Source organism: Cibotium barometz, chromosome 10 (genome assembly GCF_041138505.1).
Source record: "Cibotium barometz isolate CiBa-2024 chromosome 10, ASM4113850v1, whole genome shotgun sequence".
Lineage (NCBI taxonomy): Eukaryota > Viridiplantae > Streptophyta > Polypodiopsida > Cyatheales > Cibotiaceae > Cibotium > Cibotium barometz.
Genome location: NC_141055.1, coordinates 11,879,002 through 11,905,046, shown reverse-complemented (window position 1 = coordinate 11,905,046; position 26,045 = coordinate 11,879,002). Strand labels below are relative to the sequence as shown.

At 45.6% G+C, this 26,045-nt stretch overlaps 1 protein-coding gene across 7 annotated transcripts in view; it reads left to right on the top strand.

Annotated features, from left to right (window-relative positions):
• LOC147634558 (uncharacterized) overlaps positions 1 to 25,696 on the top strand; it is a 59,888-nt gene extending 34,192 nt beyond the window's left edge. For 4 of the 7 annotated variants that reach the window (XM_086803665.1, XM_086803663.1, XM_086803662.1 and 1 more), the window contains exons 3-12: positions 22,253 to 22,363; positions 22,467 to 22,535; positions 22,653 to 22,769; positions 22,902 to 23,459; positions 23,715 to 24,121; positions 24,266 to 24,365; positions 24,438 to 24,497; positions 24,701 to 24,784; positions 24,877 to 24,996; positions 25,106 to 25,696. In XM_086803665.1, coding sequence (XP_086659791.1) covers positions 22,304 to 22,363; positions 22,467 to 22,535; positions 22,653 to 22,769; positions 22,902 to 23,459; positions 23,715 to 24,121; positions 24,266 to 24,365; positions 24,438 to 24,497; positions 24,701 to 24,784; positions 24,877 to 24,996; positions 25,106 to 25,414 — 1,884 coding nt within the window. In that variant the 5' untranslated portion in view covers positions 22,253 to 22,303 and the 3' untranslated portion in view covers positions 25,415 to 25,696. Of the gene's footprint in view, positions 1 to 1,297; positions 3,475 to 22,252; positions 22,364 to 22,466; positions 22,536 to 22,652; positions 22,770 to 22,901; positions 23,460 to 23,714; positions 24,122 to 24,265; positions 24,366 to 24,437; positions 24,498 to 24,700; positions 24,785 to 24,876; positions 24,997 to 25,105 lie in introns of those variants that run through there. The other 3 variants (XM_086803661.1, XM_086803660.1, XM_086803659.1) reach the window with 3 other exon arrangements.
• Positions 25,697 to 26,045: the final 349 nt, after the last annotated feature.

The window sequence follows — 26,045 nt, the reverse complement described above, 5'->3', positions numbered from 1 at the left end:
ACATAAATGCCAAAAAGTCTATCTTCAGCGTTAAAGAGGTTCAATACTTGGGCTATATCATTAGTTCCGATGGGATTCGGCTAGTGTCACGTAGGCTGTAATGCCTGTGACCGACGGCAGACCGGATGGCCATGTCCGGGGTTCAGTGGGAGAGGACGCCCATGCAGAGTCATGGGCGGCCAGGCTAGTGTGGACGGCAGGCCACACACTATATAGCCTGGGGGATGAGGGGCAATCCTCATTCTTCCTCTATGGCTAGGTGGTGAGCCAGAGGCCGTCCCCTCTCGTGGTAACGCCCGTAGTGGCGTTACGGATATATAACACTGGTATCAGAGCGTGGTTCGAGGGGATCGTGAGAGTCCGTGCGTGAACGGGGGACCGGAGCCCACTCGATGGTTTTCAACCATTCATCTTCTCACCCTTATCTCCACAAGGGAGTGTGTGGAGGGAGGCGGCCAAGACATTTGGAAGGGAAGAACTCTCTCTCTCTCTCTCTCTCTCTCTCTCTCTCTCTCTCTCCCCCCGTCACACACAGCAAGCAAGAAAATTGGAGGTAAGCTTCTCGTTTTTTTTTCCTGTGTTGAAGCTTATCTGCGAGTATATTTTTCGTTTGGTAGAGAAGTCGCCTGGTTAGGCAACGTTTGTCTACGGTGTGTGGAGGGGCGAACAGCAGCCCACGACCTCACTGTCTACGGTGTAGCGTTGTTGTGCGAAGGGGGGGGGGCTTGCCTTGGAAAAACGAAGGCACATACCCGTTTGCCTTGGAAAGGCGAAGAGTCAACGCGAAGGGTCTATGGCGTTGATGCCCAGCTTGAGATGCTGGAAGAATACAATGGCGATGCTGGAAGAATACGTTGGCAACAACTCGAAAACCAGCGAAAACCAGCGAGTAATTGAGGGGGTCGCCGTCTGAGCGTTGCGTGAGCGCTGGCTTGCGTTGAAGCCGGCCTGCGTGGCTAGCCAGGCCAGCCAGGCCTAGGCGGCCAGCCAAGCGGCGGCGGCGGCGGCGGCGGCCAGCCATTCGGCGGCGGCCAAAGCAGCCACAACGCCAGCCAAGCCAAGGGGGCCGGCCAGCCATCAGCGGCCACCAGCGAGAGGAGAAGAAAACAGAAAAAACAAAAAAAAATATTTATTTTTTTAATACATATTTCATTATTCATTTTTAATGAAATTAAAAATGAACTAAATTCAAATAAATCCTCTCTCTCGGTTGGGGAGGAGGGATAATCCCCGCAAGGGATAATCCCGGCAAGGCACAGCTTCCCGAACAAAAATTTATTTTTGATATGAGTTGCAGGCATTTTTCTCGTGGATCGGAGCATCCCGGAATTGTCCTTGTAGAGGCTCGCAGCGCAACATAAATCGACAGGCGACCGTAAAGGGGGGTGACTATTCTCTCTCCACCACTGCTCATTTTATTAGCGTTTTTTTTTTAGTAATTTCCGAGTTCTCGCATTATTTTTTGCAAGAATTAAAAATGTCTGCTAGGCGTAGTGTGTCCCCACCGCCTTCTACTTCTCTAGGTTTTTCCAGTCTCTTGTCCTCGATCGCGGGTTTGACCCCGACCGAATTGTCAGGCCGTACATGCCCGACCGTTGTTCGGTCCGGAGTGTGCTCGTCGATCACGCGTGATCCGCCAGCGCCCTCCTTGTCTATTGACCCCTCCTTAGGACCCAGCGAGCCTGCAGCGGCCACATTGGCAAATGACTCCTTTCTGGCCGACAAGCCAGAGGACATGAACACCAACGTCGCCGAGGGGACCGAGGAGGACCTCTTGGATTATGACGACGACGACTATGACCTATTGGACCCTGCTGATGTCCTGACAGAGACGGAGCTCTCTAGTGGACTGTTTAAATATCTTAATGCCAAACTGAACACTATGGGTAAAGTCCAGGCTGATTTAGTCACGATGCTACAGAGCATCTCCACACGGTTAGATGCATTGACAGCCGCCTTGGCTAGTACTCCGACTCCTCGAGGTAGCCGAGCTCCTGCGGCATGGGTGAGCGTAGCCTCGCCAGTAATTGCAGGAGTACAGGCCGATGCGCCTGCGGGGCCGTCCGTAGCGACAGCTTCGTCGTTATTAAAAGACTTAAAGCCGCCTAGTTTTGGTGGCGAGGAAAAGGAGAGAAACAAGGACTCAGTCAATATGTTTCTAGCGAAGTGGTCAGATTGCACGCGCTGCGACAGCAGCCTAGCCGTATACAGCCCGTAGAGGCTAGTCTCTCATTAACCGGCAAAGCGTACAAGTGGTGGATGAGTTTGACAACTCGCCCTACCACTTGGACGGAATTTGAAACGATGTTTCGAAAAGAATTTTTGCCTGTTAATGAGGCAGAGAGAAGCTGGGAGTTATGGGACAAGTGCTCGATGGAGAACAAATCCCTAACTGAGTACATCTCAAACTACAGGGAGATAGTACTCAAGCTAAAGGGAATCGATGCATTCCAGACATTGCGAGGCTTTAAGAGAGGCCTCAAAGATGATTACCTTGAGTACGTAGAGCCCTTACAGCCTAAAGACTTAGCAGAGGCAATTCAATATGCACAGATATTTGATGACATCAAGCGCCGTAGTGCGCGTGGTGGTTCTAGCAGGGCCGAGAGTAGTGAAAAGAGGAGGTCAGGCCTTGAAAGAAAAGGGTTCCGCAGTGAGAAACAAGGGGATAGGACGGACCAGGAAGGACAGGGTGGTCATTGGTCTAAAAAACCGCGACCATCCAGGAAGAAAAGAGACACCGAAATCCAAAAGAAAGAGCAATATATTAAAGCGCGAAAGGAAAATCGCTGCTTTAATTGCAATGAAGTAGGGCACACGAAGGCTGAGTGTCCAAAACCTAAAGCCAGCACAAGTGGCAACGAGCCCAAAAAAGATGGTAAATCTTCTAGGCAGTTGCATATAGTGCAGAGACTACCTCGCAGTTCCGCAGAGTTCAGAGAGGTGACAGTGTGTCATTGTGATGAGCATCACGCTTGTTCAGTGACACCAGCGATGTGGCAGCCTACTGTAGGTCCGCATGACATGGTGCGCATGTATGGCACTATAGGTGGCCGTAGAGTCACAGTTTTTATTGATGATGGAGCTAGCCACAACTTCTTGAACTACTCGTTAGTCAAGAAGTTGGGGTTGATTGAGACCCGGAGTGATCATGAGTATACTGTTGGCCTAGCCAACGGATATGATAAAACGGTATGGAATACCATAGTATTGGGGGTCCCATTATCTATGCAGGACTACGAGGCTCCGCTTGACTTTCAGGTCATGCACTTAGCCAGAGCAGACGTATATCTAGGCAGGGAGTGGCTGTATGGCTTGGGCCCTAGTCTAGCTCGGAATTACTTACATAATACGCTATGTTTTGAGCACGGAGGTAGAGTCATCACCCTGCAGGGCGACCGTACTGTCCCTGCGACACCACTTATTTCCTCCATGGAGCTGTGTACAGCGGTCTGCAGAGACCAGATAGCAGAGGTATATGCTTGTTACCCTCTTTTGAATTCTGTTTCCGTAGATGAAACGATAAATGATGTTTGCGTAGACAAACAAGGAAAACAAAATAACCTTGGATGAGACCCACTGTTTGAAAACCCTGTTTGGCATGCATGTGATTCAAACAAGAAAAAATCCAAGGTGAATGAGACATTAAAGAAAAAGTACGTAGATACTTTAATGAATTTATTAGAGGAATTTCAGGATGTTTTTCCTGATGATTTATCAGATGGTTTACCACCATCTAGAGAAGTAGACCATGGCATCGAAGTTATGCTAAGATCAAAACCTATAAGCAAACCTGCTTATAGATTAAGCCACTCCGAGGCACAGGAGGTGGAAAAACAATTAACGGAATATTTGAACAAAGGCTTTATTCGGCCTAGTTCAAGTCCGTGGGCATCGCCTATTCTTCTAGTAAAGAAGAAAGATGGATCTATGCGGATGTGCATAGACTATAGGGCTCTTAATCAGATAACGATTAAGAACAAGTATCCAATGCCACGCATAGATGAGTTGTTTGATCAACTCTATGGATCGAGATACTTTACAAAAATAGACCAAAAATAGACCTGAGATCTGGGTATCATCAGGTTAGAATAAAAGCAGAAGATGTTACGAAGACAGCATTTAGGACCCGTTTCGGACATTTTGAGTTTATGGTCATGCCATTTGGGCTAACCAATGCTCCAGCGACGTTTATGACGCTAATGGACAACATTTTACGTCCATATCTGGGAAAATTCGTAGTAGTTTTCCTAGATGATATTCTTGTGTACAGTAAGACACAGAAAGAACACATAGAGCATTTCCGTCTAGTGTTTGAGTTGTTGCGAGAGTACAAACTATTTGCGAAGAAGAGCAAATGTGAATTTTTTGAAACAGAAATTCACTATCTTGACCATATTATCCGATGGTACGCGGATGGAGCCAGAAAAAGTAGAGGCTATTCTTAAATGGCCAGCGCCAAAGAATCTCGAGGAACTACAGATTTTTCTTGGCATGTCGGGGTTCTACCGACAGTATGTGAAGGACTACGTGAAGATCGCAGTCCCGTTGACTGACCAGTTACGGTCAAAAACAAAAAACATTAGTTGGGGGAAAGCCCAACAGAAAAGCTTTGATAAGCTCAAGGTGACCGTAGCAGCTGCACCTGTTTTGACTATTGTCGATCCAAATGAGCCGTTTGTTTTGGAAGCAGACGCTAGTAATGAGGCCATTGGGGCCGTACTTATGCAAAGGGGACACCCAATTGCATTTGAGAGTAAAAAGTTAGATCGTGCGCAGCGTAACTACTCGGCTTACGAGCGAGAGTTACTAGCGATAGTTCATGCACTGAAAAAGTGGAGACACTATTTATATGGTGCTACTTTTGAGGTCCGGATTGACCATGAAAGTCTGAAATGGCTTTCAAGTCAAAATGAACTGAAGGGTAGAAAAGCTCGGTGGGTGGAGATTCTACAGGAGATTGACCTTCAGATACGTTACCAGAAAGGTAAGTATAACGTGGTGGCAGATGCACTTAGTCGCATGCCACAGATTAATGAACTTAGTTTCACAGTCTTCAAGAATGATTTCTTGGAGTCCCTACGTGGTTTATGTGAGCATGATCCATCTTTTACAGAGGTCTAGCGCGCTGTACGCGTACGCACTTCTTCACAGACGCGACCACCTCCCTCGTTGGCACGTATTGCTAGTCCGGAGAGACTGGCCGAAGGTGCAACGAGAAGGGAAGCGAGAGTTAGTCCGGAGAGACTAGCCGTGTCTTCTGGGTATAGTTTGGAGCCGGAGAGTTCTGACGTAGGCCCTTCATCACCTTTGACTGCCACGGCTTCAAAGGGGAGTGATAAACTTCGTCTGGGGGAGAAATATGCTAATTACTCCATTGACGATGGGTACTTACTCTACAAGGGTAGAATATGTGTACCAACTATTGGTGACTTTCGGGCCCAAATTCTTAAAGAAAGTCATGATAGTCCAAGTGCGGATCATCCTGGGATTCAGAAGACCTATGCACTAGTAAAAAGACAGTTTTATTGGCCTAGTTTGTTTAAGGACGTCCAGACTTATGTGCTGAAATGCAATAAGTGCCAGGTCAATAAACATGAACGTCTTAAGGTTGGAGAACTACTCCATCCGCTGGAGATTCCTCAAGGGAAATGGGAAAGCATTTCCATGGATTTCATTACCGGTTTACCCAAGACGAGTCGAGGGAATGACTCGGTGTGGGTAGTAGTGGACAGGTTAACTAAAATGGCAAAGTTTATCGCCACAAAGAAAACTGTAAAAACGCCAGAGTTGGCAAAACTCTTTATTGAACATCTCTACAAGCTATATGGCCTGCCCGCAAATATAGTGTCAGATAGAGATAGAAAGTTCAACAGTCATTTTTGGAGGGAAGTCTTCAAAAAGCTGGATACTACTCTGAGTATGAGTACGGCAGATCATCCGGAGTCTGATGGTCAAACTGAAAGAGTTAACCAAATTCTAGAGGATATGTTGCGTTCTTATGTTAGTAAGACGCAATCTAATTGGGAAGAGTGCTTGCCCTTACTGGAGTTTGCATATAACAGCTCCAAACACTCAGCGACTGGATTTACACCATTCATGTTAATATATGGATTCCAGCCGAGATCTCCGATGGCTGTAGGCCTAGAAAAGGAGAAGATTCAATCTGTCAAGGATTTCCTTGAAGATATGAATGATATGCTCATAGCCGCACGTGAGAGCATTCGTAGCGCTCAGGATCGCGCTAAAACTTATGCGGATAAAGGACGAAGAAAGGTGACCTTTGCAGAAGGTGACTTTGTATTCCTCAAGGTTCCTGCGCAGTCAGAAACCATGAAAACGGGAAAGTGTGATAAACTTTTTCCGAGATATTGTGGTCCTTTTAAAATCCTTAAGAAGATTGGGGACGTAGCATATAAACTTGAGTTACCGGAGGGTTCTCAAGTCCATCCTGTCTTCCATGTCAGTAAACTGAAGAAATCAGTTCACGGGTTAGAGAACGCAGTTTCTCCAGAGATTTTGGTGGACTTGATAGAGCCACCAAAGATACCACATGAACCTGAAAAGATTCTAGAGTATCGTGACAGACAAACCCGACATAAAGTGTACCAAGAGGTACTTGTTAAATGGACAGATAGGGATGAGGAGGTGGCAACCTGGGAACGCCGTAGTGCAATTTCCAAAAGGTTTCCCCAGTTTGTTTTCGAGGACGAAAACTCTTCTTAAGGGGGGAGTAATGTCACGTAGGCTGTAATGCCTGTGTGACCGACGGCAGACCGGATGGCCATGTCCGGGGTTCAGTGGGAGAGGATGCCCATGCGGAGTCATGGGCGGCCAGGCTAGTGTGGACGGCAGGCCACACACTATATATCCTGGGGGATGAGGGGCAATCCTCATTCTTCCTCTATGGCTGGGTGGTGAGCCAGAGGCCGTCCCCTCTCGTGGTAACGCCCGTAGTGGCGTTACGGATATATAACAGCTGGACTCCTCAAAGGTTCAGGAAATCTTAGATTGGGATATCCCTTAGACCGCCCAAGAGATCCGTTCTTTCGTAGGTCTTTGTCAAGCCTACAGCACCCATGTTCACCAGTTTTCCAACCTTGCAGCACCTCTCACTGACTTGCTCAAGGGGGTGAAGACTCAAACAAAAAGTCTCAGTCACAGGCAAGGCGCTTGATGCATTCCGTGCACTCCAAAAAGCTGCCTCTCACAAGCGCCTGTTTTGAAGTTAGCATCTTGGAATGAACCTTTTGAGGTCATTACCGATGCAAGCAATGTAGCCATAGGTGCAGTTCTCCAGTAGGACAATAGACCTGTGGCCTACTACAGTAGAAAGTTGGATGTCACCGAAAAGAATTATTTGGTTTATGACAAACAGCTTTTGGGTGTGATCACAGCGCTCAAACATTGGAAGCCTTTCCTTTATGGACAAGTCTTCACAGTCAAAACAGACCACCAAGCACTTAAGTGGCTTCAAACCATGCCAAGTGCCCAGTGGAGTGATCAGCAAGCCAGATGGAGTTAGCTCTTTCAACAATTTGGAGGAATGATCGAGTACATTCCCTGGTAAGCATAACCTAGTTGCAAATGCTCTTAGTCGAAAGGCCAGCATCCAGGCAATGCAGGAGTCTACCATTCTCGAAATCATGGGGAAGGACTTAGATAGCATGAAAGACGAGTATGTCGACTCCCTTGAGTTTGGTACTCAATACAATTTGGCCCTCACTTCTGAGCCTGGCCATTATTCAGTGCAGAACGGTTGGTTGTTCTTCAAGAACCGCCTCTGTGTCATTCGGGAAAAGCGATCAGCTCTTCTCCATGATGCCTAAGGCTCAAGTGGCAAGTTAGCCCTCTCTCTCTCTCTCTCTATGCTATCTACATTGTGCCAACTCTCTCTCTCTCTCTCTCTCTCTCTCTCTCTCTCTCCAAGTTCCATGATCCATCCCTCTTGAGACTTGCAAGCCTCAAGAGTCAAGCGGCAACTTGCAACTCTCTATTGCACCCTTCTTCCCTCTCTCTCACACTATCATCATTCATGGCATCTCAAGGTGAAGGCGCCGCCGCCACATCTTCCGTTGCGGGCTCTTCACGAAGGAGGCCGGCGGTGCACACATAGTCGTGGAGTGGGCGGTGGTTCAAGGGCATGGAATTGCAAGCTTTGTTCCTACAAGAGAAGTGGCGGCGCCAACAAAGTGCGAGCTCACTTTTTGCACGAGGCCGGTCATCAAGTGCAATTTTGCGCACGCATTACTCCTGAGAAGCGAGCGGAGCTTCTTGAGAAGCTCAAGGTTTCTGAGGCGGCCGAGGCGGCAAAGAGAGGACGACATGTTGCCGTTGATCCTCATGATGTGGTGAGAGCACGAGAGCAACCGACGCGAATGGAGGTGGAGAGGAACCCAAATCTTGCTTCAAGCTCTCAACCATTCAAGTCCACTCCATCCACATCGGGTGCCTCCATTCCCATCCGCCGTCAATCCACTCTTAACGAGAATTGGAACCCAAAATTGAAGGATGAGGTGGATAGGTCGGTGGCTAGGTTCTTCTACCACGACCACATTGCGTTTCAAGCGGCACGGTGAGAGTCGAGACTCAATTCTCTTCACTCTTTTTTTTTTAAATGTCTCATGCTTCAAAGCATTTGTCATATTGCCAAAAAAAGCTAACATGCTACATGGTTTTCCTTACTTGAAATAGGTCTCCTTACTTCCGTGAGATGGCCACAAAGATCGGGGAATATGGCCCCTCTTATGTGCCACCTTCATCGGAAAAGATTCGCACCACTTTGCTTGATAGGGAGAAGTTGGCCGTTGAGCACGCGGCGGCAGATACAAAGGCAACGTGGGAGACTAACGGAGTCTCTCTCATTGTAGACGGATGGAGTGACACGCGCAAGCGCTCCATCCATGGAGTGGTGGCCTACTCAAGGGGCAAAGTGTACTTCATCGAGTCACATGATGCGAGTGGCACTGGGAAGGCCGTGGATGTGCTTGCCGCGGAATGGGCGTCCACGATCGAGGTCATTGGGCCGGAGCTTGTGGTCGGCATGGTGGCGGATGGAGAGGCGTCAAATAGGGCAGCCGGGACCATCATTGAGTCAATGTATCCATCCATCACAGTTTCTTTTTGCATGGCCCATTGTCTCAACAACCTCCTCAAAGACATAGGTGCCTTGCCATGGATTGCACCCACCATTGAGGAGGCTAACCAGCTTGTATCCTTTGTCCTCAACCACCAAAGGCTGCGACGTGAGTTCTCGAAAAGGAGCACTCTTTCCCTCCTCAAGTATTCTAAGACAAGGTTTGCATACAACTTCCTCATGCTAGGCCGCTTGTCTACATGTGGCGGAGCCCTAAGAGGGCTTTTCCTTAGTGATGAATTTTCTGCCATGCCGCAGTCAAAATCAGCAACAGGGAGAACGTGCCGAGATCGCGCCGACGATGCCGCTTGGTGGGAGAAGGTGAAGACACTCGACGCCTTGGTCAAGCCTATTGTTCACCTTCTACGAGTCATTGACGGCCGTGAACCATGTATCGGCAAGGTCTATGAGGCCATGGATCGCATGATCGAGTCACTCCAGCAGCTTGTGCCAGACAGGGCCGAGTTTGAGGAGATCCACTCATTATGTGAGTCCAGGTGGAACTCCTACTACTCCCCTCTTCATGCGGCTACCTTTGTGGTTGATCCAGAGTTCCAGGGCAGAAAGCAAGAGGCCGACAAGGAAGTAAGCAGGGGATGGCGGATCATTTTGGAGCGCTTAGAGCCCGACCCTACCATCAGGCGGAAGATCAGAGACTAGCTATCTCAGTACAGGACACGGCAGGGATCTTTTGGATGTTTAGATGCACAGCTTGACCGCCTCAAGATTGGGTCTCCTCTTTGGTGGGAGGATTACGGAGCAGATGGGCCGGAGTTGCAGCGCTTGGCTATTCGCATCCTTAGCCAGGCTGTGAGCTCTAGTTGCTTGGAGCAACTTTGGAGCGTTTACAGTCACATTGCCTCTGAGAAGAGGAACCGCCTTGAAGTGCAAAGGGCAAGTGATTTGGTTTTTGTGAGCGCTAACTTGTGCATGCTATGTGCGACAGCAACAGGGAAGGCGGATCCCTTCACCGAATGGGAGATGGCACAGCAGGATCCTGCAGCTCAGGAGCATCTTGAGGAGGTAGAGGAGGAGCTACAGCCTGAGGGGGAGGAGGAGGCTTCAAATGGCATCGACGACTTCGACTTCCAAGCCTCCCGCGAGGCTAGCACTTCAGGAGCTTGAGGCTTGACTCTTGAGTCTTGAGCCATCTCACCTTTTTTGTGCCCACTGCCAATGGCCATGATCTATTATGATCTATCATCTATGATCTATCTAGTATCTCTATTTTGTACCCACTCTTTTTTGTAACCCTCACTGCCCATGAGGCATGTACTTATCTCTTTGTATCTATCAGACTATCAATCACATAATCAGTGTGCCATCGATGTTTTATTAGCGCATTTTGCTCAAAATGACTCTTGTTTTTTTGTCTATTCGGTGTAAAATTTTGTTCAAAGTGTGTCTCTATATGTATGTCATGCATACAACTCCTAAATTGCTTTTAAAAAAGAGGTTTTTTTTTGCCGTTCCCGACCCCGTCCCCGGGACGGCACTTCCCCGTCCCCGTCCCTGTCCCCGTCCCCCGTCCCCATGTGACTCTGACCTGTACCCCATTTGTGATTTACCTAGCACCATTACATCAGATAGAGATTCCAAGTTTACCTCGCATTTTTGGAGGGCATTATTCGAAAACTTTGGAACTAAGTTACAGTTGTCTAGTGCATTCCATCCACAGACAGACGGCCAGCCAGAAATCTATAACCAGTTGGCCTTTGATGTTCTCAAGTCATATTGTCATGACCAGCAGTCCAAATGGGAACATTATCTTCCATTGGTCCAAGCCATCTTGAACTATACTCATTCATCCAGTGTCGGACAGACTCCGTATGAAGTAGCCTTTGGTCGCCGTTTCTCTTCTGTTTTAACAAGATTGGTGTCTCCATCTCTCGAGGCTAATAAAACGACAGAAGCATTTTCTGAAATCATTGAGTCAGTCAAGGACCGCTTGACCAAAGCACAAGAAGCTTATAGCAGACAGGCAAATAAGTCTAGACGAGATGTCCACTTCAAGAAAGGGGATTGGGTCTATCTGCGCATCATGAAACAAAGATTGAAACAAGTGGGCAAACATTGTCCCAAGCTTTCCTTCCGTAGTTTTGGACCTTTTCCAATAGTTAAAAAGATAAGTGATGTCTCCAGGAAATTGAAGTTGCCTAACAGTTGGATGATGCATGATGTTTTTCATGTTTCTTGGCTAAAACCATATGTTGGACCAAAAGTTTTTGATGTTTCAGATGAATAGCAGCCAAACCTGGTAGACAAAGCAGAATTCATCGAGCTTGAGCAGATCCTTCTTCATCATTGAAAGCATGGTTTCAGTCGACGGATATGTCAGTTCTATATGAAGTTCCGAGATCGAGGTACCCACGAAGCCGTTTGGCTAGACGAGGAGTTATTTCAAGAGTATCCCCAGTTGTTGGCGGACTACTTGGAAGCCATGAACCTGCCGCGCCAAGCTAAGCAGGACGGAATGTCACATGCACTCTGCACTGTAGTGCATGGTGACAAGATGGTTCATCATCATCAGTGCAACATTGTACATTATTAGTACCTTTTAGGATGATAATTGTCGTACGCCATGACCCCATTGTAATCCTCAGTCCAGGATAAGTCAGGCATGAGCTACGTAGGTCATTCTCAGCCTTAGACAGTCAGTCCGTCAGACCAAGTCTCTTAACCCACTTGAAGAGATACATTCATGCATGTAGAGTCAGTAGAAGCCTTAGAGTTTGCATCAGCACATGTGTGCATTTAGGCATAGCATTCATCCTATATGCATGTAGGCCATCTAGACCATGCAGAAGCCTTCGGATATCTAGCAGTCATCAGAATTTATCTAGTATTATTCCCATAATTTACAGCATTTATTGGGCATTTTTACATCATTTATATATTTTTGCCTGGACAAGTGCAGTTGGCCAGCTCTGTAGCCAGCCGACTAGCATCCCTTGTCCATATAAATAGTTGAGAACATGTAGTCCTTTCATTCATTCATATCATAATCATCATAGAAGAACTCATCGCTTGGAGCCTTCAGCACAAGGAGCATAAGCGATTGCAGAATTCAGCACATCATCCTTCAGCGTTTTCCTCATCAGCATCTAGGAGCAGCAATGCTTGAGCAATTCAGCCTCCATAGAGTAAAACGCAGCATCTACAGCATTCAGCCTTTAGTACCCCTTGCGTTTTCAGCATTCATACAGTTTTCAGCATCCTCATATGCATCGTTTTGCTACAGCCACTTGGTGAACGTAAAACTCAGCATTCATACATAGTCTAGAACAGTCCCAATCAGCCCCTTCTCTCAGCCTCAAATTTGCAGCCTTCCTACGTCCATTGGGAAGAGTGCATAGGCTCGAGATTGGACATCATTGGTGCTTCTACAGCCGTGTACAGTTCAGCCTAACTCTTGGTCTTCCGAGATCTTGCGTTTGGCTTATCGTCAGTCCACCGTTAGTCTCTTCAAAGTATTGAAGCAAATACTGTTCCGGTAACAGGATAGGGGGACCTTCAGTGGGTAATTCGGGACCCCATACGGTGTACAGTTTCTCTCTCTCTCTCTCTCTCTCAAATCTCTTAAAGTTTGAAGTCTTAAAGTGGATTGCTAAACTTGTGAAACTCAAGATACAGAAGACGGCGTGAGCATTTGTGTGACAGGATTCTCAAATTACGAATATTTCCGCTGCATGTTACAATTTTCCACCTTTTCAAGAGCAGGCAATGGGTAGGGAAGATACTGGAAAAGACTACGAGGTTGTTGGCCAGTATTTAATGAGGATTTTGTGTATGTAACTATTTGGCCCTCCTAGCTCTATTTCACGTGATGGAAGACATGCTCGGACACATGGACAGGTTGATGAAAGCATGGGAACATGGATCATGAAGTTGGCTTAGGAAAAAGCACCAGTTTTGGACAAAAAGCAAGAAAAAGCAAAAAGTCAAACTAAGTTGACCACGAGCTAAGGGCACCATTGGAAAGAGAGACTGAGCCAGATCAAAAAGCTAAAAACCGCTTTTCCAAAAGGCAACTCCAGGGCCAAAAAGCAAGGCCCTAAAGCTAGAAAAGCACTAATTCAAGAACGTTGGCAAAAGATGAGTAATATTTTATTATTATTAAAATATAAAAGCAAAAAGACAAAAGCAAAGCAAAAAGCTTGGCTAGAGTTTTTTTTTGGCAAAAAGCGGGGCTCCCCCACTACATTGCATTTACCATCTTGCATACCCCTTGCATAGCATTCTGTTTGTGTTTGGGACGCATGGGTGAATGAAAACTCAAAAAATGGGCATTCATGCATGTGAAAACCTCTTGCATTGTGGCATTGATCTATTACCGCCCAAACTCAAAAGCCTCTACACAAGTCGAAGAGCACATGATCTACTTCCTTGACAACCCACCTTACCCAAAGCCAAATTCCCCTGATCTTCTCTCATGCTCCCCTTTTGGCGTGAGAGGGGGTGTGTGAAAATATACCCAAACCGATATTTTATCCAGCCCAAAAGGGTTTGTTTTTTGGCATTTATTTGTCTCCTCTGCTGGCCGACAGCTATCCCTGGCTGGCCAGCACCCCTTCAACATATATATACAAAAAGCCTCATTATTCAACAGTACACAATCATTAGAAGATCATCGTTATGCCTTGCTGCTGTTTCTGCTGCTGCCGGCACATCAACATCAACACCAACACACTGTTCATCGTTATTCTCTGTACTCTGCTATTGCTTTTGCTGCTGCCGGTGCATCAACATCAACAGGTTGCTCAGCATTATACTCTGCTGCTGCTGTCGGCTTCTGTAAACGCAGCACTCTCTGCTTGCAGTCATTGTTGGCCTACATCTCTGGATCTGCAGCACTAGTGCTTCTCATACTCTGGAGCAATACTACACCTCTGCAACAGCCTACATTTACAATACTTCAGCGTTTTACATCTGCATCTCAAATTTGGGACAACAGCCCTCTCTGCTAGACATCTTTGGGACAAGCCCTCTCTGCTCATTCGACACCGACCATGCTTTACCTCACATCAGAGAGACTTTGTACTAGATTTCATTCATTAGTATACATACACTCACTCGTCTCTTTCATGCTGTATTGATTTGCTTTGATCTCTCATACATCCAGTCTTTTCGTCCTTTTGTCCTCACATTCCTTAGTCCAGCTGTCACATAGACCAACACATGGCTGCCAGCCATGTTTTAATAGCTTATGCATGTGTTTCTCAATATGCTTCTTGCTTTCACCTTTCACTTCATCATGATGCAGAAATACATACACCAATGTGAACATTGATTTAGGAGAGGTCTTACCACTCGTTTATCAACACAAGGGCAATGTCTAACTCCATTACAATATGGTAGACGAGTTCCATGCACATGAGTTCATCAAAAAAATTTAGGATCAGATTTCATGCTTGATACGTCGATTTGCTTGGTTTTAGAAATTGTGTACACCTTGCACTTCCCAAGCGAGAATGGCAAAAAATAATTTCTTCCCCTGCTTGTCTTGAGGTTGAAAGAAATGAAGAAAGGTTTGAAATAGAACTTTGAAAGGTTTCTAAGAACCTTAGAAAAGAGGTTGGTTTTTTTTTCTAAAAAAAACTTTGGTGGAAAAAACAAAAGTTTTTGAGCCTTTAGAAAAGATGTGCTTTTTTCTTTCTTTTTTCTTTTTTTCTTTTTTGTGTGTGTGAGAAAAAACGTGACTATGCGTTTTGCGTTTTGATGCGTGCGATTTGCATTTTGTTGAAGCGCTTATTGATGTGCACAGCATTGCTTGGGCAATGTTGTCTGCTGCCACACTGTTATAGTAGCCAAGCTTACAAAGCTTGGCTTACCACCATACAAGGCGGCAGGGCAGGTACACCAGTCCGTTGATGGACTATGATGGAAACGACACCAAACTTGACAGCGACGAAAAAATGCAAGGACAGAAGACGACGGCCATTGACAGACGCTACTGATAGATGGAAAACAGGGATGCGTTTTTGGATGCGCCTACTTTGATGATGTTGCCTCCTTGATTAAGAGAACATACCCAACACACCTTCCAGTGCTTCAAATGATCACAAAAGAAGCTTCCATGCACCTTCGAAATCTTTGAAGAAGATTGATGACGGAAAAAAATCGACGGAATTTCTTAACGGAAAAAACCAGAGATTTACCAATTTTACTTGCGTTTTCTTCTTCTTTTTCCTCTTCTTCTTCTTCTTCTTCTTTTTATTGATGATGAGGATCGTCTTCTTCTTCTTCTTCTTCCAAGCTTCAAGAGCTTGTTGATGATGACGGAATCTCCTCTTTGATGAAGCTCTTTTGTTGCCTTCCTTCTTGACGCCTGTTTGCTTCTCACCACCTTCTACCACCGTCCTTCTTGATGAAGATGTGAATGGCTTATGATACTGAGAGAGAAAGAAAAGGGGAACTTAGGCTTTGCAAGACTCTCATACCATGTCAAAATTATGGGGAGTATGCACAATGGAAGCAATAGTTGATGGCAAGATAGAACAACATATGTGAGAGAGAGCAAGAACACAAGATGTATAGAAAGCTTCTATATTACCTTCTATTTCAGCTACTCCGAAGTTGGCTTGACCTTCACCTTCATGTGTTGGTTGTGTTGTGTTACTTGTGTTACAAGAAGTGAGGCCTCCTACCCTTTATATAGGGTCCACCAAGGGCTAGGGTTGGGCTAACCCTAGATCCCTTTTCCACCCACATGCCCACTTTATTTGGGGTGTGTTCACACCTACATGATCTCTTTCTCTCACCCTTTATCAGTTGTAAATCATATATTTCAACACCAACTGCGTTGTTGTCTTTGTCTAGACCGTAGAAGACCAAGTGAGCACCTCGGATAGGTACCGGGTGCTCTATGCCAAGTTCCACAAGCTTTTCCTTTAGGATAGGAGCCACCGAGTAGGTTTCCTTATCATCTTAGCAAATCAATGGCGGAAGAGCTTGATTGTTAGCTTCACGAGCTTTTGCTTTCAGGGTTCATTAGACCAAGTGTTTCTTCTTTTGCGGCTCCCAGCTTGTTCATGAGGAAGAAGGATGGGTCTTTACGATTATGTGTTGACTACCGAGAATTGAACAAACTGACCATCAAAAGTCAGTTTCCCATGCCTCACATTGATTACAGTGTTTAGTGGTTGAATGGTGCCAAATTGTTTTCCAAATTAGATCTTAAGAGCGGGTACATCAGTTTTGGATAGCCCCTAAGGACATCCATAAGATGGAATTCCAGGCTGAGAAGGCCCATTATGAGTTTCTCATTATGCCTTTTGGTTTGACGAGTGCTCCGGCCACGTTCAACCATATGATGATGCGTATCTTTGTGAGCTTGATTGGCAAGTTGTATTCGTCGTTTTAGATGATGTCCTTGTTTTCTCCCGCGCTTTGGAACAACATGATTTACACGTCCAATAGGTTTTGGAGCTTCTTGAGCGGAACGAGTTGTTCATCAATGAGATGTTTGAATTTTATGTGATAGAGGTCCATTACCTTGGTTATGTCATTAGTGTGGAGGCTATCCGTCTGGACCACGCAAAGGTCCAAGACATCCTCGATTGGGAGGTGCCTCACGACGTGCGATATTCGTTCCTTTTTGAGATTTTCCAAGCATACCACTCTCATGCGAACATGCTCGTTGGCATATCAGCCCCACTCTCCGATGCGCTGAAGGTGTTATGACTCAAAAGGAGAAACTACAGCCTTTTCTCACTACGTTGATTTCTTTCAACAAGCTCAAAAAGGCCTTCTCCAAGCACCTTGCTTGAAGCTAGCGTCCTGGGACGACCCATTTGTGGTAAACATGGATGCCAACAACCATGCCACTGGGGCAATGCTGCAACAAGACGGACATCCTGTCTTGTACACGAGTCTTGAATTGAACTCCGCAGAATGCAATTACTAAGTACATGATAGAGAACTCCTTGTTGTGATCCAGGAACTTGAAACACTGGAAACATTCGCATGGATCATCAAGCACTTTGGTGATTACAGACGTGGCCTAGTGCTTAGTGGAGTGACCGCCAGGCTCGCTGGAGTAAGATCTTTCAAGAGTTTCTATATGGGCGTGTATTCACCATTCGCATGGATCATCAAGCACTTTGGTGATTACAGACGTGGCCTAGTGCTTAGTGGAGTGACCGCCAGGCTTGCTGGAGTAAGATCTTTCAAGAGTTTGGTGGTATGATCGAGTATCTTCTAGATTAGGCCAATCCAATGGCCGATGCATTGAGTCGGAAGGGAGCTACACATGTGTATTCCCCTCCTTGTTTGCTAGACCTCGAGGGGAACAGTCTTCACGAGATGCGTGGGCAGTATCAAGGCTTAGGCGTGTTTGTTGCTTAGTGGGTGAAAGCTGTAGAAACCATAGAGCCGTATGATTTTATGATACTTGATGGGTGGCTCTTATATAAGAACCATCTTTGTGTTCTTAAGGCATACTGGCCGCAGCTTCTCCATGACATGCATGACGCCATCACGGTGGTCATCGAGGAATGACTAACACCTTGGAGAAAAGCTTGAGCGGCATTTTAAGCCTAAGATGAGGCGAGATGTCTTTGACCATGTGTCCAAGTAGGAGATTTTCTAGAAAGTTAAGGTTTCCCATGGGAAATAGTAGGGCTTAATTCTGCCCTTGCCTATTCCTTAAGGACCTTTTCGAGATATATCAATGGACTTCATCACTACTTTCCCTCCTGGTCAGGTAGTCGTAACACTCACTGTTTGACCAGTGTTTATTGTTTTAGCAAATTTGTTATGCTTATAGCCCGCAAGGCCAATGGAATTGCTGTAGATGTGGCTAGGCTTTTCATTAAGCATTGGTATCCGATAGGTGGTTTGCCTCGTACCATAGTTGCAATGAAACACGTTTCATTTAGTCTGAATGGAATGAAACGTTTCATACGAATGAAACATGTTTCATTCGTGCCCACCTGGGAACTATACGAGTTAAGTGTTTTTTACCCAGATTCTTTAGTTTTAACTTGAAAACATGTTTTAATGTGTAAATGATGCATGTTTAATATTGTTTTGCAGGGAAGGCAACATATTTTATACATATTATAAACTTATATATAAGTTTTGGGACTTGTAACCCCCCGTTTTGTATGAAACGTTTTTGAAATGTCTGGGATTTGAAAGAAACGTTTATGAAACATTTTTGAAATGTGTTTCATGAAACGCCTGGCAACTATGCCTCATACTATTGTTTTTGACATGGCCAATGTAATTGCTGTAGATGTGGCTAGGATTTTGATTAAGCATTGGTATCCGATAGGTGGTTTGCCTCGCACTGTTGTTTTTGACAGGGTTGCTAAATTTTCGAGTGCCTTGTTTGACTTGTTTCTTTCTAAGCATCAGTTTTCGAGTGCTTTTCATACATAGACTGATATACAAACAGAGATCTAGAATCAATTGGCCTTTGTTGGGTATTTTGGAGTGTGAACACCCCCTTAGAACCCTTATTAAGGTCTAGGTCAAAAGATGAGGCTTGATGCCTATAAAAGCATGTACTTGGGTGGTTCCATGATCACAATGAGTATCATTTGAGTTGTGCAACATCTCTCCCTTGTTTGATATCACACCAGTGCTGCATTCCGTTAGGTAGCGCCCCAAGAAACCAACTTCTTCCACTTTAGTCTCAATCCAAGCACTTGTTGTTAAGGTTGAACCCATAGAGTCTCCTCCATCCAAGCCAGTTATTAGTACTTCTGTCGTTTGCAGGACAATAGAGGGTAAGTCATCAGGAACTATCCCTAAGCTTGAAGCTCCAGGAGGGGACTCTAGTAAAGGAAGAGCAGTTCCTTAAGTGCTGTGGCACTTTAGCACGACTCCACCTCGTAGTCTTGTTTGAATGTGGCAATACATTATTTTCGAGTGGCTTGGCCAACAAGCTCACCTAGATTTGACACCAATAGATAGAAGAGCTGTAAAGGAAGAGCAGTGCCTTAAGTGCCGTGGCACTTTTAACACGATTCCACCTCGTAGTCTTGTTGGAATGTGGCAATACCAATGCTGTTATTTTCAAGCGGCTTGCCCAACAAGCTCACTTAGATTTGACACCAATAGATAGAACAGTCACTGGATTTAGGGACGGAATGAGTTTACGGATTACGTGCATTGTGCAGAATGCAACACTGGTGTGATTTCTTAGTCACATCTTTGATTGGTGCATACATGATTTTGGGTATAAAGTGGTTTAGACAATAAAGACCACAGGTCGACTGGGATGATAGCATTTTGTGGATCACATAGACATTGCCGATATTGGCCATCATCTAAGGAAAAATTGAAAGGGTTTGGAATCTATTTCTCTAGTGTACAGTTTAATAGGCATAACACTCTGTTATTGTTGATATATTTGCGACTAACCATTTGAATGAGATTTCTCAGCATCATGCACAAGTAGTACCTTGTAAGCGACTCGACTTTGGGGACATTCTGCCATCCGCTAGCACACCCAACCTTTTCATCACCCACCTAATCGGCCAAAAACCACACTTCAGTGGATACCGAAGCACAAGACCACAGTAACTCCCAACATTCAAAAGGGGTACTGCATTCCGGCATTAACATTTGATACACAAGACCCTCAAGGAGATGACGCAAGGTTTAATCAGAAAGATCTTGCATCATTGAAGGTTATTCCGCCGATGACATTGACGACCCTGTCATCAAGCTAAGTAGGAGGGGATGTCACATGCATCCCACACTTGAATGCCGTGGGCACTACACCAACTCAAGTGCAAGGCCCCAAGGCCAAACACTAGGTATTTTGTTAGCCCTTGTCCAGGGATGAGTTGCTAGTGTACTGCCAAGGGGTAGTCAGAGTTGTGCATGACCAACACACGTTAGTGTTGTTCCCGCCTCGCATTCATTGTAACCCTCTTGTATGATTTAATGCGTTGTGTCGTCTTGGGCACTTATTAGCCATTGGTCAGGTTCCCGTCATCAAGTCTAGGACAAATGTGCAAGCCCCAGTGTGTGTGAATCCTTTTCTTAAGGTACTAACACCACCATATTCTTGGGGCCATGGGTAAAAATCACCCATGTGGGCCATAGGGCAGCCCATTGGCCACCCACACATGGGGGTCATGGTGGGTAGGGTGCACAAAGAAGGGCTAGGGCCCATCATGAAGGGCGCCCATGAAAAGCATCCAAAAGAAGATTTTCCAGTCCATGACCAGCAAATAAGCCTGGTCAGCCAGCCCCACATCAGGTTGGCCAGCGGCCCAGCCCTATACCTTTATACAAGGGCTAGGGTCCATTGTGAAGGGCGCCCATGAAAAGCTTTTCCAGTCCATGACCAGCAAATAAGCCTGGTCGGCCAGCCCTACATCAGGTTGGCCAGCCCCATACCTTTATATAAGGGTGCACATCCAGCCTAGGCTGCCATCTCTCTTTCTTACACACACAGGTTGATACCACTACCTGAGGCAGCCTTCAGCACTAAGCACAAGCCACAGAGAGGTCTACGTGCATTCCACAGGAGCATAGAAACAAAACACAGGTCTAGCCAGCCTGTAGGAACAGAAACACATCACAAGGCTGTCCAACAGATGCTACAGTAGGCGGCCAGCATTCAATTCAACAATGCTCCCATCAAAGCCACCTGCTTTATTTGGAGGGACATTATTCACACCCTTTCAGTTAGATGGGAGCACGTTATAGGCGACTCGGACCGGATGCAGTGGTGTCACACAGTCTTCTTGCACACATGGAGTCTAGGCGTATTCCTTACCCCGCGGGGGGTTTGGGGGGGGGGAGGGAGGGAGGAAGGGGGGGTTGGGGGGGGACGGATCTGGCATTACTCCACCCCCTCCATCGATGAGCCTTCCTCGGAGAGCAGCCAACTGGAGAGGGAGGCCCCCTTTCCTCATGTTTTTGGTTATATAGTCCTCTCATGAGGGTCTCTTTTGTTATCTAGTCCTCTCACAAGGGTCTCTCATGTTTTTTGGTTAAATAGTCCTGGGTCTCTTTGTATTGTGTCAGCTTCTGCGGAGGGTTCTAGTCTGCAGTATATGTGGATGTAAGGATCTAAGCCAGGAGCTTTTTACCAAGGCATTGAAGAGCATGTGAGGCCTCCTCCGTCTCAATAGGTCTGTCTAGGGAGCAGCTTCATCCTGCCCCTAGTTCTTACAATTCTTATTAAAACATACCATGAAGAAAATATCTGGAGAGGAGTGTGAGAAGAATAAGGTGATGGTGACATGAGAGGAGGTTTAAAAGGATAAGAGGCTGGTGACATGGAAAGTCATGAGTTGATGGAGCATGATGAGAGCAATAGTACAAATCAACAAGAGAATGGCACCATAGCTTACTTTGGTGTTAGAGGCAAAGACTAGGATGAATAGGAAATGCCAATGCTTAATGGTTTTTTGTCTCTTCCAGTTGAAGCTTGCAATTCAAGCTTTATTTTACCGGTTTGAATTCAACAATCTGCCTATGCTTTTAGCTTGAAACTTGTGATTTGGAACTTCAGACTTTGGACCTTTGGATTCTCGAACTCTGAAAATTTGAGTGGGAGTGTAATGGAACTTTTTAGCTGTCAACAGCTAGTGATTATAGCATTTACCAACCTTAATGCTGGGTTTTCGCATGAAGTTTGGGTGTCCTGCCATGGTTTCCATCTTTCATGTCGCTTTTTAGGGCTTTCCTTTTATGGAGGTAAAATCGAAAGGGAGTATTTAGGCACCAAGGAACTTAGTGACTGAGGATGTTAAATACATTGCAGAACATTGAGCAGTAAGTCCTCAAAATCCCTCCCTCCCTCTCTCTCTCTCTCTCTCTCTCTCATGTTGTTGTTGTTTGTATGTGTGTGTGTGTGTGTGAGAGAGAGAGAGGCTGGTTAGCGGGTCTCTTTGTGGAACTCATGCCACCGTGGAGAAGATTTCAATGCAAGGCTGGGGATGTATTTAGGCACCAAGGAACTTAGTGACTGAGGATGTTAAATACATTGCAAAACATTGAGCAGTATAAGTCCTCGAAATCCTCTCTCTCTCTCATGTTGTTGTTGTTGTTGTTGTTGTTGTTGTTGTTGTTGTGTGTGTGTGTGAGAGAGAGAGAGAGAGAGAGAGAGAGAGAGATCACATATAGTCACAAAAGCAAAATTGCCAGTTGGTTAGCGGGTCTCTTTGTGGAACTCATGCCACCGTGGAGAAGATTTCAATGCAAGGCTGGGGTCGTGGATCTCTTCAGCCTAGTACGAAGCATGCAGTGGAGAAGAAGGTAATGAGGGTTTTGAAACCTGTTTTTCTTGCTGGTATGAAGGAAAACATGTCGATAGGACAGGGAATACTTACTTATCTGTCTTTTTGAATGAGTTGTGAAGATAACTGCAGTGGAGAGAGCACGCCAACGATGTGCTCGTCGAGGATATCGGATTTCTTTGGAGAAAGATGTAATTTCTAGTGGACATTTTTTGGGAATATACATATTTGCCACCTTTCAAAGCTCTGTGCTCATGAAACTTCTTTGCTTGACCTTTGGTTCTAAATGCTTGCAATCTCCCTTGCAGATTTCAAATTTACAAAAGAAATGGAAGCAAGAAGTTGATACCCACAACGCTTTGGAAAGGGCCTTCAGGCGGACTCTTGGCGTTTTGCCACGTTTTTCCCCTGGCCTTGCTCCAAAGGTCCTTGACCTTGTTCTCAGTGTTTAAGTTTGATGACTTCTTCTGTAGTTTGTATCTTGATGGTACCTTGATATTCTTGAGAACTTAAGCAATCCCATAAGCTTCTCATTAGAGCATTTGGTATGGGATCAGGTTCAAGAGCTTTTGGCGGAAGTTGCGGTTCTGGAAGAGGAGGTTGTAAACCTGGAAGAATGCATTGTCGCATTGCGACAAGGACTATATAATGAAGCAGTATACCTTTCTGCTTCCAAGCAACAGAAAGAGCCAAACCTATACTCTGAACCTGTGCTCACGAAAGAGGAACTGCCGCATTCCAAGCTTCCGCTGCGGGTCCGGCACCTTCAAAATGGCACCAAAGCAAAAAGAAATTCTGTTATCGCGAAGCTTCTTCCACCTGTTATAGAAAACAGAACCATAGAATGCTCAATCATGGGAAGGTCTGGTTTTGGAGGGGAGCCAAATGACACAGTTTTCCATGAGAAATTGAATCATCAAAAGAGTCCTGTGTATGTGTTTCAACAAAATTGCAATAATAAGCCAGATTTGGTTGAAGAGCTTGCTAGACCAAGGATCATCATGTCATACCATGGTAGGAGTGTTGGAGATCAAGAAACTGGCTTGGAGAAAGAGAATCAACAAAAAACAGTGGACAAATCCATCAAGATTTGGCACCAGAACTCTGATACAATGGTAAGTATCTATATTTGTTGATTGCAACTTCAGGCTGAATAGATCACACGTTTTTAAGGCTGGTTGCGCATAGTTTCTGTCGGGCCATTGAATGGGCAGATATCCCATAAAGGCTCATGACCGGCCAGGATGGGTCCTGCCAATGGGCATGTATCCATCCTATGACAACTAATTGGTAGTATGGCTCTACTGTGGCCAGTGCATGCAGGCGATTCGTACAACCTTGTTCTTATCTTAGTATTTTTCTTCGAGCAGGCTGATATCACAAAGAAAAACCTGGAAATGTCGTCCAAGGTTGTGAGTTCACATTTCAACAATGGGGAGATCGTGGAACCAAATCTGCTCTCTGAAGAATTGATGTGGTGTCTATCAAGCATTTTTCTGAGATTGACAAGACAAGGCTCCTTTTCAGACTGTGAGACAGCGTCTACTGTGTCTCATTCCACTCTATCTAGTGTTTGGAGCTTCACTTCTAGAAATGGTGCCAGCTACAATCCATCCAGGGATGTAACGGAGGAGATTGAGTTCAATGATCCATACAAGCTCTGTCAGGAGTCCATACCCAAGGATATTGGCCCTTACCAGTATTATCAGGAAATTACAACAAATTCACTTGACTACAGAAGGATCCCAAGATCTGCCGGTTTCCTGAAGAAACTGATGCAAGTCTTCTTAGTTTGTGACCTTATTTTTCTTGCCCAACATATGGCGTGCACACACACATTAATGTAAAGTAATGCTAGCATTTGTATCGTGTAGGTGAAAATTTTCTACATGCTTAGTATTTTTTTCCTCTCTGGATACAGGAGCCTAGTGGAAAAGCTGCGTATGGTGGATCTACGAGGTCTCACACACCAGCAGAAGTTATCCTTTTGGATCAATATCTACAATGTTTGCATGATGCATGTATGTGGAGGCCAATGAATTTTATTTTGCCGATTTATTTAAGTCTTCGTAGCTAATGGCAGCTTTATGCAGGCGTTTTTGGAGCATGGAATTCCAAACAGCCCACATGAGGTCGTTGCCTTGATGGGCAAGGTAGGGACGCTTCTTCTTGTTGGTTGTTTGTCTGAGGTTAAAGGTAGCTAGATGGATGGGAAAGATTGCCTGGCCATCACATCACTGATGGGTGGCCTTCATGGGGCCCTGCTGCCTTAAGTTAATATGGAAGGAAGTTCTTTGTTTTGACTGTGGTACATGCGTATTACTTACTGACCTCCCTCTTGCTTGCATACATGCAGGCAGTAATTAACGTCGGAGGCCATCTCCTTAGTGCTCTGGCTATAGAGCATTTCATTCTAAGGCTACCATGCGACCTTGAAAATGTGAGTTTGAAGTCAGCATTTTCTGTTGAAGATACAAAGCTCCTTATGCAGCCAAAATTTGTAAATTCTCTTGTGTGCTGAATTCCCCACAGGCTGAATGGAAGAGCAGAGAGAGAGAAACGGAGGGATTGATGCGGAGCACATATGGATTGGAATGGCCAGAGCCTTTGGTGAGCTTTGCTCTTTGCTGTGGCAGTTGGTCATCCCCTGCTGTAAGTATCAGAGTCTGGACTAGACCTATGCTTTGAAGGGTCGTTTATAGACATCTCCCACCTATTGGATCATGCTCTCTTACAGTTCCATTTATATTATGGATTGCAGGTGCGCATATATACACCGCAGGAGGTAGAGAATGAGCTGGAGATTGCCAAAACTGAGTACCTGCAAGCAGCCGTAGGGGTGACACCCACAAAAGTTGTGATACCAAAGATGCTAGACTGGTACATGAGGGATTTTGCAAAGGATGCCGAATCTTTGATGGATTGGGTTTCAGAGCAGCTACCCAGTGCTCTTGGTAAGTCTGTGCAAAAATGTCTTGCCAACAAGCAGGGAAAAGTGCTGTCAGAGGTCGTGGAAGTGATGCCGTATGACTTCAGTTTCAGATACCTTTTTGCAGTGCAGCCACTTTAACATGAATTTCAAAAAGGAGTCATTGCACTTGCCGATGAGAAGCTGCACAACGACGTTTCTCTGGGGAGGGGCAGGAGCAGCATGTGTCTTCACCACTTCCAAAACAAGTGCTTTTCCTTGCTATTCATCACAGAGGCATGCACAGAAAATGGCAGAAACAAGATACATAGCCATAAACGAGGCCGCCCTGCAGCAATTCAATGTGCATCATCAGACTGTTGAAGTTCCAAACTTCCACAAAATTAGATACTGATCCCTTGTAATTATATTTTGTTTTTGTGCCATCGCCCCTCTCTCTCTCTCTCTCTCTCTCTCTCTCTCTATATATATATATATACTATCTCTCACAGAAACACACACACACACACACACACGTTCACATGTACGTGACGCGCTCTTGCAGCCCAACCTGCTGAACGTCGTCGCTTGCTCTAGGAGCAGTTCCCATGTCCTTGCCAGAGAACATGAGATTGGCAGGGCAAAGTTTTCTCTACAAAGCCCTAGCATCCTCAGCACACTTGTGGGAAAACGCAGAACCACGAAAAGCAGGGCAAGAGATAGAGAGCGAAAAACCTTGTGCTGGTGGAGGGCTCTTTACGCAAATCAGAACCATGAAAACCAGGGCAAAAGA